The following is a 14,562-nucleotide window of genomic DNA, read 5'->3' on the forward strand; positions in this document are numbered from 1 at the left end:
TCCTCCAAGATCCTCTCTAACGATGTTCTAATAATTTGCACCTGAGCTGGTGCACCTGATTCTAATTTTAGGTATTTGAAGTAGTGATAAATGTAGGGGTGTACTTACTTTTTCCACATGCGAAATTTGCATTTGTGTTTATTTAAATTATACAATGGACTACAAAATGTAAATGTTTCATGATATTTGTTATATTATATCACCTTTATCTATCAATATTGTTGAAATGAAGATCAAATCGCTGTATGTTGAAATATGTTGAAAAAGTCAAAACTTTACATGGGGTGTAATTACTTTTTCACGTGACTGTATATGTGTGTGTGTGTGTGTGTGTGTGTGTGTGTGTGTGTGTGTGTGTGTGTGTGTGTGTGTGTGTGTGTGTGTGTGTGTGTGTATGTATGTATATATATATATATATATATATATATATATAAATATATATATATATATACATATATATATATATATATATATATATATATATATATATATATATATATATATATATATATAATGCAAATTTGGCTTTAATACTGGTGATAAAAAAGAAAATGTTCGTACCATTACCTACAGTTTATCTGCTCCATAGCACAGGATCCTGTCAGACCTCAGAAGCGAAGCGGAGTCAATCTAAAGTTAGTACTTGGATGGAAAACTTTTACAGAAGGCTGGATGTTGCATGTTGAAGGATGGCAGGATAGCTCAGTGATTGCCTTGGAGTTGTTTTAATCCGAGAAGATTGAAATTGTAGGATTCTTCAAGACTTGACGCTTCGAGGAGCACAAGAAGGCACGTTTGCCAGCAAAATCGGCACAAAAAGATGGCTAAAATAAAACTGAGCCAGATTGTTTTAGTGCTAATTTTGCCACGGCTCAAACCGCGATGGCCATGTTCTACAGCAATACCGGAAACATAGGTCAGTTTATGTGCAACAAATGCCCATGGAAACGACATTTTACATATTATGCAACATGACCTAAAGGTATCTCTAAACAAAAAAAAATAGCAGGAAAAGAAGGTTTTGTAGCTATTAGATGAGAAATAATAAAAACAATTCATACCAGAACATAGTATTGCTTTGAATTTAAAAAGAGGATTTCAGACTTCATAATGACTGATCGTTTAGATTATATGAACTGCAAGAGACTTGCCCATAAGCAATCTACCTGATGGATAATGCTCAAGGCCGTACATGAACAACTCACAAAAAAAAAAAATCTGCTGGTGTGTGTGTGTGTGTGTAATATATGTAGATGGCCAATAAACACATCTTTATCTTTGTTTGGAATATAGAGGTTGGCCTGACTAATCTGGGTTACCACAGAGGTAAATGCAAGCATTTTATTACTCTCGAATTGCTTTTGTTTATCAACTGGCTGATTGTCATATGCCTGCTCCATACTTTCTACAATAAATATTTCAAACACAGCCCAAATGGTTTTCACAAAAGAAGATCACTCGAACCTACATCCTACAAGGGAGAGGACTAACTGCATGCAATCAAGGAAACTTAATCTCATGCACTGATGCTATTTCTGAACTCACTCTCACTTTGCATCGCTATTGGATGGGATACTGGGATAGCAGGGCAATTATAGAAACTACCATTCCATAAATGAGGACAATGATGAAGCACCAAGGGATGGAGATGTCCAACTGCATAAGAACAAGAGAACGTACTTGTTTTTAAAAAGATGACATTTAAAAAATCTCTTGGTCTCAATTCATACTTGCGCTCAGGACCCTTATTTGCCAATTCATCATTTTGCCCTCATGATTCAGTCTTGCATCATTACAGCGCCAGCACTGAGGTACCACCCAATTGGTCACTGTACTTGGCAAGCAATGGGTGCACCTCGACCTCCAGGAAGTTGGTGACCTGAAAAGTTCAAAATGGCATTTCAATAAGTACATACAATAAAATTTCAACAAATAAAGCCAACTCCAATAAAGTTTGTCTAAAGCCTCATCTGTGGTCAACATAGCTTCAAGATTCATGCTACCAAGTCTGTGATTGAAAAAAATCACCAGGGAAAACACATGTTACTGCTCTCAAAACCATTTATATAATTCCAACGTCCATTTAATAAAAGTTTTCTTTCCTTTCTTTCTTTATTAGGCTTTTTTAAAGGCTTTCCCCTCCCTAATTTCCAAATCGTTAATGTAAAAAGAAATAACAGGGAGGCTTCCGAATACATTGGGATCATCCTTCGCACTTTTTTGAAGAGTTTTATTGTCGTTTAATAATATGTTCCAACAGCAAATCCATATTTTATCATTCATTGTTAAAGTATATAATTCGATTGAAATAAAATAAAGATGTTGAAGGTTGTAGAAAAAAAAATTCGGAAGTTTACCGCTGTTGATGCAACATCTATTACACCACCTTTTAGACACATTACATTAGTCATTCGTGCCTATTGTTCGTGTCCTTTATGGTGCCCTTAAAAACAGTGAGTTTACTGTTTGGAATGATTTTCAATTTTGTTTGACTGCCAGACAAGCAGACACTAAAAAAATTACCTCACTCCTCTGTGCACATGTGCGATCGGGACAAGATTTGTACATTTTGCCAATTTCACAGCTGAAGTATTGCTAGACTGCAGGTCCGTGTTCCAATTCATGTTTTGATTCGTGTTCTGCAGTAGTCAAAATATAAAATTCAATTGATATTAAGTAGATCCACAGTTATAGACTGACATCTGTAGAGAGACAAACAGACAAAATGAACCAACTGCTTTACCCCGTTTTTCGCTTTGAGCGTGCGGGGTAAAATGAAAACATGTCAGGACGTAATTCCAAAAAACACACACACACAAAAGGTAGGAAGGTGAAAATACGGGATGCAGTGTCTTGGGCCCAGTCCTGTCCCTCATCTATATAAATGACCTCTCTGACGCTCTGGAAAATCCTCTCTTCCTTTTTGCAAATTATTCTACATTGTACATGCAGACAGCAACTGCATCGCTCTCTGCAGATCTATAAATTATTAGTTGCTCGTTTGACAAATGTAACATGTAATTCTTTCCCAGCCTCACTGTCATTCCGGAAGAGTTGACAAACAAGCCCACCTATCTATTTCCATAGTCAGCCACTAGAAAACGTTTAGTCACTTGAACTTATTGGCAACATCTTCAGCCACGACCTCTTCTGGGCTGGGCATACAGCAAATCTGGCATCCAAAGGCAGCTAAACACTGTACATCCCACATAATTCAGCTATTTATTTAAAAATCAGAACTACTCAGCCTGCACAACCCTTTACCTCATGGTTCAACGGAGTACTGCTCTCCACTATGGCTGGCACCCCTGCATCACATATATCAGTCCAATATGCTGTGGAAGCTAAAGCTCTCAACATTATTGGCATTTTCCACAATAACCTAATTTACAAGTCTGAGGCCACGTGGGATCGGGGAGGGCCACGTGAAGCTGTGTTCCAACCAATCCGATTGGTGAGGGGTGGGGAATGAGGTTGACCCACTCAAATATCAGGGCTGTTGTGGCCGATTCGGACTGTGTGAAAACGGGCATTCGTCATCATTACAGTGACGTCATCTTGTTACTTGATTTTGGAGAAGACGACAAAATTGCAGACATTCTCAAGTTTGTGTAGGTGTTGGCTAACCTTGCCTCAGTGTTGGGAAGTGCAGCTATTGTCAATTCATACTAATCTCGTAAAAACATTCAAGTTGTTAGGGTTAGCTGTAGTACCGACCTGTAGTACCGAGAGGCTCCAAATTTTGGGTGTATGTACTTCAGACTCTGAGCAAGGTTTTGTGCTACCGTACGTTGGCTTGAGGCCACGAAAGGCTGCTAAAAAGTGTATATTGTGATGTGAGGTCAGGCAGTGCTGCCGCCGGCCAGCAGGCATAACCACTTGGAAAATTTCCTGGCTTACAGGAAAAAATGTCTTTGCAATTCTGGAGAATACGGTCCATTTCCATCTGAAAATGTCCTGGCTTGCACACAGTCCAAATGGCAATTGTTGGAAGCAATACCAACCCACTGGGGTTTGAAAAGTAAGAAGTGGATGGCTATAACTATAGCAATCTTACAGACCAATAACCTGACTTGGCATCAAGTTTCTATAAGTACTTCACTCCAGAAAATTTATGATTGAGCTCTTCCGTTGTAGCTATTTTGTGGTATGAACGAATCAGGGCACGAATAAGATGCTTTGGGTCCAAACAAATACAGATATTGCCGGCTTTTTTTGGTTACGCACACGAGAGAGCTGATCCATTCGGTTGGTCCCTCGATACGCCATATGACTCCCTGTCAAACCATGTCGTCAAGTTCGACTGAATTTTGTCCTTGAGAGCAAAAGGGGTTCTACATGGTGGGTCAACATGCGGCGGGATGTTCAGGTCCACGACAAGCTTGTGCAATGTATGAAATTTGCTGATTCAGTCAAATTGTTGTGGCTATGCATCCATGAGGTCCTTTACGTTGTTGTAAACTGGTGGTTGGTTACTGCTCACGTAACAATGCAGCATACAAACATGTAGATTATTGCATGATGGAAGAATAAGAACTGTAGGACTACATGCATTCACAACAAAAAAAACGTGTGCTGATCCACAGTGATCAGTTGCAACTACAGGCAATGTCTATATGACCAAAACACCATGTCGGTTCCGTTATATGCAGTTAGGATACTCCATTACTCCATGATGCCCGAAGGGAGCCAGTGCTCCTTCATCATTTGAATCCAACATTTCAGGAAAGATGCGACAAAAAATACGAATGGGTAGAGCGTTTGCTTGGGCACCTGTGTCCACCTTCAGCTTAAAATAATGAACACCCAGCCTGTTGTGCAGACTGAGATCAAGTGTGATGTAATCTTCATTATGTTGACCAGGTGTATTAATCAAGCTGAAAACCAATGCATCAAATTGTGACGTGGCACCATCAGGGTCGTTGTTGTTTTGAAGTCTGTGTTGCTGTTTCATGACATGAGTGTCGTACGCTGGTTCATGTTGTTCAATTTTTTTTTTTTTTTTTTTTTGTTGTTGTATACAAGATCGAGGCTCGTGAAAGAGCGAACATTAATCACACAGAAAGACAAACCGACACATAAAACATATAACATCGGGAGCGGTAGACAAGATGGGGAGAGAGGGGGAAGGACACAAACACAACATTTGAGAGCAGGGACCGAGAGACATGGAGACATCGAGAGAACTGTGGGAGGGAGAGGGCTTTGGGGGGGGGGGGGGGCATGGGAAGGGGGCGGTGGGAGAGGTATAAAACATATGGACACTGCCAGGACTTCCAGGAAAGAAGTTGGAATTTCAAACAAGGTGGATCTGGGGTGAATTAGCGGGGGTAGAAAAGATCAAGGTTTTGGATGGGGGAAGATAAGAGATGGTGGTGAACAGCTGTTTTAAAGACCTGGAGGGAGGAGTGGGATTGAAGGGAGTGAGGGAGTTTCTTCCAGAGGCGGGAGAAAAGAGGAATGAAAGAGTGAAGGTGAGCAGAGAGCCGAGATTTCGGCAGTTTAACCATCAGAGGGTTGCTGGCAGATCTTGTGCGACCTGTAGGAATATTTGGGGGACAGAGCACAGAGAGAGCTGGGGGTGCAAGGCCGGAGAGGAGTCGGTAGAAGACAGAAAGACCACCTACCTGCCTGCGGTGAGTGAGTGAAAAGCCCTCAGAGATAGCTTCATCGCGGGAGATTCCAATAATTCTGAAAGCTTTGGTTTCAACAGCGTGAAGCCGAGCTAGGTGTGAGGCAGGAGCACCGGCCCATAGGGGAGAACAGTATTCCATTGAGCTGCGGATGAAAGCCTTGTATGTGGTGAGGAGCTCAGGTGTGCCGAGGAAGGACTTCGCACGACGGAGTATGCCCAGTCGGCGACTGGCTTTGGAGGCCAGCTTGGAAATGTGGTTTTCCCAAGAAAGATCATGGCAGATAGTGAGACCCAAAATCTTGAGCGACAGAACTTCTTGGAGAGGATTGTTGAGAAAGTAGATGGGAGGGTTGTCCAGTCGATCTTTTCGGAGAGACATAGTAAGAGTGTGAGATTTGTCAGGATTGAAAGACATGTTCCACTTGTTTGACCAGTCTGTGATTTTGTCCAGGTCTTCAGAGAGTGAGGAGGCAGCAGACTGCCGATCTGAGGGAAGAGGAATGGAGCGGCAGAGAGTGGAGTCATCAGCAAAGAGATAGAGAGGATTTTCGAGAGAGTCAGAGAGATCATTGATGAAGACCAGAAAAAGCACGGGGCCCAGAACACTGCCTTGGGGAACTCCAGCCTGAACAGGAAGAGGAGATGAGAGAAACCCATTCAGGGCCACACGTTGACGACGACTAGAGAGGAAGTCCGCCAGCCATGCGTGGAGATTTCCATGGATACCAAAGGAGGAGAGTTTGGTGAGCAGAGCGGGGTGCCAGACCGTGTCGAAGGCACGTGATATGTCGAGGGAGACAGCTCTAATTTCCTGTTTGGCATTGAGGACCTCCATCCATTGTTGAGACAGCAGAAGCAGCATGTCCAGAGTAGAGTGACCTGGTCTGAAACCAAATTGATGATCAGAGATCAAGCCATTGGAGAAGAGGAAAGATTTCATATCCGAAGCAATGATGGATTCCATGACTTTGCTGATAATTGGGAGAAGGCTGATTGGTCTGTAGTTGCTAGGATCTGTTTTTGTACCTTTTTTGTGCAAAGCGGTGATGTTGGCTGATTTCCAAGCAGATGGCAGTTGACCTTGAGCAAAAGAGAGGGTGAAGAGAACAGAGAGAGGGTGCGATAGAGCAGCAGAGCAGGATTTTAGGACCTGTGGGCTGATGCCGTCGGGTCCAGTTGCAGAATCAGAGTCGAGGGTTGACAGAAACTTTTCCACCTTGTCAGGAGGAAAGGACACGGAGTCCAGGAGCAGCAGGGTACGACTGGGTATGGTGGGTACAGAGAGGGATGGGTTTGGGACACAAGATTTAGAGGCAAACACAGAGTTGAGGCATTCAGCTTTTTCACGTGCGGAGTCAGCTGTGTAGCCGTTTGAGGTAAGGGAGGGGATGGAGGGGGAACAAACACCAGAAACGGATTTGACCAGACGCCACCAGGATTTGGAAGAGGGAGACAGATAAGAGAGTTCGGTCTTGAGAACGGAGAGATATTGTTTCCTGGCTCTCCTGAGGGTGGACACACACTTGTTTCGGGCTTTGTGAAAGGAAATGAGATTTCCTTCCGTTGGATTTGCTTTCCAGGAGACGAAGGCAAGTTGTTTCTGGGCAACAGCCTCACCACAAGATTCCGTGTACCATGGACGGGAGGAAGGGTATGACAACTGAAGACGAGATGGGATAAATCTGTGCATGAGAGAGAGCAATTTACTTTGGAAGAATTCCCAGGATGAGTTGATGTCAGAGGTGGTAGAGATGGGAGACCAGTCCAGATGATTGATGGCTGCTTGAAGACCGTGCCAGTTGGCCTGAGTGAAATGCCAGACTCGTCAATGGCATGGAGAACACCGCGAGTATCAGGAGAACGCAAATATATTACGTATATGGGTGTTGTACCGTATCTTGTTGTATGTTGTGAGGGTCAACATGAGCATATGATGTCCGGGGGTTCCAGCAAGCATTCCCTGTTGGACGACAGCTGTCGGGTGCAGAATTTCTAGGTGCTTGGTAGCTGCAGGCATTTGACAAGAGGTTGGGTCATGGTTGTAGAAACTTAGAAGTAAGACAGAGCATGGCCCAATGGTTGAGTTTATGACGCAATCTGCATGCGTCGTTGCAAGCATGACATAAATTACGTGCTGGAGGATGTGAAGTACCACAGTTCTTGCATTTGCTGAGTCTCGGGCCACCAGTGGAGATGCTTATGTTGTCTACCGCTATATTTGCACAAAGCCATTCATAGTGTGCAACTGTTTGATGTATGTGGCAGAGGCTTCATGTGTGCGTCCCAGTTTCAAAGCATCATCAAGAGTAAAGGTCTCAGGTATTGTTGAAAGCTTCTTCTGGAAATCGGGAATTGGGGTACTTGCAATTATCTGCTCCAACAAGCATTCGTCGTCTTCTTGTTTGGAGCCGAAATCACATTTCAGAGAGAGAGAGGTTTGTACCAGTTGATGAAAGCATCCAACGACTCACCGGCATTCTGGCTGCAATTACGAAGCTCCAGTCGGCAGATCCTGAAGTTGTCTGAGGGCACTATTTGTTCCAGGAAGCATTTGAAAATAAGCGTTGGTTGCTGCCATTGTTCATCTGTTAATGTCCATGTATTGTACCTTTTTTTGAGGCCTTCCTCTCTCACTTGAAACAGAATCAGTGGCACCTGGTTGCTCTCTGTAATGCCTTCAACTTGAAAATATAGCTGAAATTGCTGCCTAAACATATTGAAAGCCGCCACTTAATTTGGCACGGTCCACGCACGGAATTCCCGCCAGGTCTGCCATTGTGAACAACGGGATGAGGCAATGAATGGAGGCACAGAAAACACCGACTTGTTGTTCCCTTGATGGACTCCAATAAGTGCTGTATAACTGCTGCCACCATGTAAAGTTCTGATGTTAATGATAGAGAGGCAATGTTCAAAAATAACGATGGGGTTTATTGCAGTACCGGAATCGTCACGCACCAAGCAACTGCAACATAAAGCCTCAGAATGCACCGCACCCCGGCACTCTCCCTCTTCACCAAACCACATGCCAGCGCTTCTGGTCCAATGAAAACAAAGTAAAAACAGCAAACTAATGTAATACCATTACATAAAGGAAATCATCAGAGCAAGTAGTTTTGTAAAACGTGCACTGGAGAGGCAGTGAGTGTTAACTTTAAGACAGTATAGAGTAAGCTTGTCATGTAAAACCTCCTGATTTCCAGTGAGACAGGGCAAGGACTTGGGCACCAAGGCACAAATGGAAAGCACATTGCACTTTAGGAGGAAACAGCACAGACTGTTTGGCCGGCACACCACAGGCCATGGTGGCAGGGGTTGGCATGATAGCGACCCGCCGTGCATGTAGGCGGTCTCAAAGTTTATCAGAGCCATAGCCGCGCTGCGTGCAGCAGTTGCAGTTGGACCATTAGAGAGGCTGCATCCCTCTCTTCATCACCATACCTCTCCTCATTGCCAGCTGCCAGCCCTGTGCCGCACCAGCCCTGTGCCGAACTATCCCTGTTCCGCACCAGCCCTGTGCGGGCCATACTAGACTCAAACCCAGCTCGTGCATTGCTCAAGCCCTCACTCATTCCCCATTGTTGTGCAAGTCGTGGTATGTGTTTTTGGCACCATAGTGGGTTATTTCTCTCGTTGTACACAAGTTTGCAACACAAGGCCTCAGACTGCCATGATCCTTGGGGTTTTGTAAATGGTAAAGAAGAGTTAATGGAATGCAGTGTGAATGTGGTAAGCTCAACCATCTTCACGAGAAGCAAAAGCTCCGGACGCAATGGTTGACGTTAATCAGACGCGTAGATGCAACAATGCTAATACAATTTATTTAAGCTTAACTGGAAGCAACCATGCCCTCCAAACCCCTACTGTGTATCACATATGACTAACACCACAATTTACCTGCTGAGGTGCTCGTCCCACAAATGTATGGGCATCAAGCAAGGTAGGCAAGGCTGAGTGGACAGGCTTGAAGTAAGAATCCTGTGAAATGCGCTCAATCAGATCATTGTCACCACCTTGCTGCTTTACAACAGCAGCTGCTTCCTGCGACAGTATTCTGATTTTCTCATGGCACTCCTGGAGACCAAGAGTAAGATTCATGTCAGAGACAAAATACACAGCAATGGGAATGTTTCTGTTGAGGCCAAATCTTGGCTGTCATATCCTGTAAAAGTAGGTTAGTACCAAGGATTAGCGAATCAGAAAAACTGACAAGTTACATGTTGTGCCACAGCTCCAAATGCAAACGACATTTTTAGACAGAGCAAAATATTCAAATTCCACCCAAATCAGGGCAGTTATCCTTGGCGGAGAATAAAAACAGAGAGGAAAAGATAGAAGTACCTGTCTATCTCCACCAGCCTTCACCATGGCCATGATAATGTTCTCAGTGGCCATGAAAGGCAATTCCTGAGCAATATGTCGCTCTATCACCTGATGTCAAAAAAATACCACACTCACCATAAAGATATCACAGAGTCAACATCATTAAACACCATTAACAAATCAACTGAAAAAGCAATAATTCCCTCCGCCATCAAAGATCTCGAGATGTTCTCGAGATGTAAATGTCAGATGGCAGAGGCTTTCTATAAAATTCCAGATAAATTAACATCTTATACCCACTCAAAAATACACACGACCAACAAATATCACCTTTGGGTAAACGACAAGTCCCTCTGTGATGTTTTGCAAAGTGCTCAGGATAATGTCTGCCGTCAAGAAGGCTTCAGCTAGACAGATTCTCCTACAGTCAGATCATCCGTATGAAGGAAAAAAAAAATCAATCACTTGGAATGCTCGTGAAAGACAACGGGGCTTAATTTCTGGTAATTACAAATAGCATCTTAGTTGCTCAGATCACTTCAGGGTAAACCAAAGACATTTTGCACACAGGAAATACTTGTACATCTTTGAAGTGGCAAGCTACATATGAAACAAGAACAAAAATCTGCTGCAAATTAACAAGATAGTATTAGATGTTCTTTTGCTCAACTCTTGCACCATCACCTCACTCCTTTGCTCACCTATTGGCACTGTCGTCTAGGGTTCGTTCCATCCACTGCACTGATGCAGTGTGAAGAGGGTCGAGCAGCAGCGCACCGAGGTGTCGGGCTAGTCCACAGCACCGCTCGCTACGCATTGGGTTGCGTTTGTAAGGCATCGCACTGGAACCTTGAAAAGTGGAACATTGCACACGAATAACTAGAGCTTCCAGGGAAGCAGAACTCAACTGAACTGACTGGACAACTTTAAAGTAGGTCAGTTGTCTGTACTAGATTTGACTTAAATGAAAAGCCACCAACCTTGTGTAATAATTTTAAGGTTCATGACCAAAAACAAAATGGTCGCCTAAGTCCGCCATTTTTCAACGGATCGGGCTGAAATGTAATACCAACCTGGTCCTTGGGGTAAGGATGCGGCATGTCAAGTTTGATCAGAATCGGTTGATATTTGTGGACGCTGGAGTGTTAAGGTCGAAAAGTTAACGGACGACAGACGACGACGACAGACGACGGACGCCGGAGGGTTCAGTATGTGATGAACTCAACTGGACGGTAGTCCAGTTGAGTTAAAAATAAATAAAATAAATAAAACCAATGTAGAAACAATGTTATAAATACAGGGAATGGGAGGGATGGTGTGGACAAGTGATTATATGTTTTTAAGAGGATTGTACGGAGGGGGTTCAAAAGAATAAATTTTGAAAAATTGAATTTAAAAAAAATGATTGACAGCTCCAAGGTTGAAATTTTGTAATCTAAATAAATAAATAAATAAAAATACTACAAACAACACAAAACCACAAGGTTTTTTTTTTTTTTTTTAAAGCGAGATTTAAGCGTTTTTAAGCGATGAAAATAAGCGAGATATAAATCTTGATCCCATCAAAAAATGCTTAAATTATCTTACCAATCTGGTCTTTTTCAAAAGGTTCCTCGAGTTCCTTCATATTTGCCAGGAGCCGGATGTCGGTGCACATCTGTGAGAAGTACGTGAGTATAAAATCAAGCCAAACGCAAGAATCGCACGTGGTTTGCACCAGAGTATTATATTGGGTCTACGTGGTAACACAGCCATGCCTTATGGACTGAAGCTCCAAGGCTGGCCAGGACAGCCAGGATGTCGAAGTCCACCTTGCGGCTGTACGTCTGTCCCGTCACAAGGAATGATCTGCAAAATGTCAAATGTAAAGGTTTCTTCTGAAACATTATCAGAATTTTAAAAATTATATGGTACGCAGTGAAATTTATTTACATTTTACCACGAGCAATGCTGGAATAATGCCACACCTGGAAACTAAAGAAATTTATGATAACACCAATACTGAGCAAAACAACAACAACAGGCATTTTAAGGCCATTTTCCCTGCAAGAGCGGAGGTTAGCCTTGCAGTCCCCATGGCAATCTTCTCCATTTTGCCCTATTTTCTGCATCTCTCCTTGTTAACCCCCTTGCCCGCATTTATTCTTCGACCATCTTTAGCTAAGTCTTTCTCGGTCTTCCCCGTCCTCTAATTCCTTCTACATTCATTTCCATCACTCTTCTCAAACAGTCACTTTCATCCTTCCTCAACACATGACCAAACCAAACACACTAACACCAATACTGAGCATCATATAAATACTTTAATACAAAACAGCAAAGCACTCGCACGAACGAGATGCTCACAACCGTCCCAGAAAAATCAACCGTTTATTTTTCAATATACAGTCACGTGGAAAAGTAAGTACACCCCAAGTAAAGTTTTGACTTTTTCAACATATTTCAACATACAGCTATTTGATCTTCATTTCAACAATATTGACAGATAAAGGTGATATAATATAACAAATATCATGAAACATTTACATTTTGTAGTCCATTGTATAATTTAAATAAACATAAATGAAAATTTTGCATGTGGAAAAAGTAAGTACACCCCTACATTTATCACTACTTCAAATACCTAAAATTAGAATCAGGTGCACCATCTCAGGTGCAAATGATTAGAACATCGTCAGAGAGGACCTTGGAGGAACCTGTCTTATTTAAACCTCAGACATTTAGTTTGGTTTGCTCTTTGTTGTTGAAGTGTGCGGCATCAACATGCCAAGATCAAAAGAGCTATCTGAGGCCTTCAGAAAGAAGGTTATAGATGCCTATGAGTCTGGGAAGGGATTTAAAAAGATCTCCAAACAATTTGAAATCAATCATTCGACTGTCCGGAAGATCATCTACAAGTGGAGAAGATTCCAAACAACTGCCAACTTGTTCAGGCCAGGCCGCCCCAGCACGTTCAGGCCGAGAGCAGACTGCAAGATGCTGAAATAAGTCTCTAAGAACCCCAGAATGTCATTACGGGACCTACAGGTATCTCTTGCCACTGTTGATGTCAAAGTGCACAAGTCTCCCATTAGAAAGAGGCTGCACACATTTGATCTACATGGGAGGTGTGCCAGGAGGAAACCTGTGCTGTCCAGAAAGAACATCAGGGCAAGACTAAAGTTTGCAAATGAACACCTAGGCAAAGACCAGCACTTCTGGAACAATGTGCTCTGGACAGATGAGTCAAAGGTAGAGCTATTTGGCCGCAGCACCAGAAGACATGTTTGGCGAAAACTAAAGACAGCATTTGACCACAAGAACCTGATACCAACTGTAAAGCATGGTGGTGGAAATGTTATGGTTTGGGGCAGCTTTGCTACATCAGGGCCTGGGCAGCTCACCATCATATAATCCACTATGAATTCTTCATTGTACTAGAGTGTGCTTGAGGATAATGTGAGGCCATCTGTTGGAAAGTTGAGCTCAACCGAAGGTGGACCTTGCAACATGACAATGACCCTAAACATACCAGTAAATCCACCAAGGAATGGCTGAAAAGAAAGAAATGGAGGGTTCTGGAATGGCCAAGTCAAAGCCCGGATCTAAATCCCATCAAAATGTTGTGGGGGGATTTGAAACGAGCTGTGCATGCAAGAAACCCCTCAAACATCACACAGCTGAAAGAATTCTGCATGGAGGAGTGGGCAAAAATTTCTCCCAGTCGATGTCAGAGACTGGTAGATAGTTATAAGAAACGCCTACTTGAGGTTGTTTCTGCCAAAGGGGGCAATACCACCTATTAGAGACAAGGGTGTCCTTACTTTTTCCACATGCGAAATTTGCATTTATGTTTATTTAAATTATACAATGGACTACAAAATGTAAATGTTTCATGATATTTGTTATATTATATCACCTTTATCTATCAATGTTGTTGAAATGAAGATCAAATAGCTGTATGTTAAAATATGTTGAAAAAGTCAAAACTTTACATGGTTTTGACTGTTATTACTGTTATTGCTGTTATTACTGTTACTGTTTTTACTGTTATTACTTATATTACTTATATTTTATTATACTTATATTACTTATATTATATATTATATTACTTATATTATATTACTTATATGTTACTTACAATTACTATGAAGATCAAATAGCTGTATGTTAAAATATGTTGAAAAAGTCAAAACTTTACATGGTTTTGACTGTTATTACTGTTATTACTGTTACTGTTTTTACTGTTATTACTTATATGTTACTTATATTACTTATATTATATTATACTTATACTTATATTACTTATATTATATTACTTATATTATTACTTATATTATATTACTTATATGTTACTTATAATTTACTATTACTGTTATTACTGACTGTTATTACTGTTACTGTTTTGACTTTACATGTTACCCCATGTAAAGCTTTGACTTTTTCAACATATTTTAACATACAGCTATTTGATCTTCATTTCAACAACATTGATAGATAAAGGTGATATAATATAACAAATATCATGAAACATTTACATTTTGTAGTCCATTGTATAATTTAAATAAACATAAATGCAAATTTCGCATGTGGAAAAAGTAAGGACACCCTCGTCTCTAATAGGT

At 41.8% G+C, this 14,562-nt stretch overlaps 1 protein-coding gene across 3 annotated transcripts in view; it reads right to left on the minus strand.

The window, feature by feature from the left end:
• Positions 1 to 709: 709 nt before the first annotated feature.
• Positions 710 to 14,562, minus strand: part of ADSL (adenylosuccinate lyase) — a 36,877-nt gene continuing 23,024 nt past the window's right edge. The window contains exons 7-13 of one of the 3 annotated variants that reach the window (XM_068110419.2): positions 11,716 to 11,806; positions 11,546 to 11,615; positions 10,660 to 10,807; positions 10,289 to 10,379; positions 9,977 to 10,066; positions 9,533 to 9,709; positions 710 to 1,879 (exon numbers count right to left, since the gene is read on the minus strand). In XM_068110419.2, coding sequence (XP_067966520.1) covers positions 1,793 to 1,879; positions 9,533 to 9,709; positions 9,977 to 10,066; positions 10,289 to 10,379; positions 10,660 to 10,807; positions 11,546 to 11,615; positions 11,716 to 11,806 — 754 coding nt within the window. In that variant the 3' untranslated portion in view covers positions 710 to 1,792. Of the gene's footprint in view, positions 1,880 to 8,538; positions 8,673 to 9,532; positions 9,710 to 9,976; positions 10,067 to 10,288; positions 10,380 to 10,659; positions 10,808 to 11,545; positions 11,616 to 11,715; positions 11,807 to 14,562 lie in introns of those variants that run through there. The other 2 variants (XM_068110421.2, XM_068110420.2) reach the window with 2 other exon arrangements.

Source organism: Myxine glutinosa, chromosome 3, assembly GCF_964187855.1.
Source record: "Myxine glutinosa chromosome 3, kmMyxGlut1.1, whole genome shotgun sequence".
Classification (NCBI taxonomy): domain Eukaryota; kingdom Metazoa; phylum Chordata; class Myxini; order Myxiniformes; family Myxinidae; genus Myxine; species Myxine glutinosa.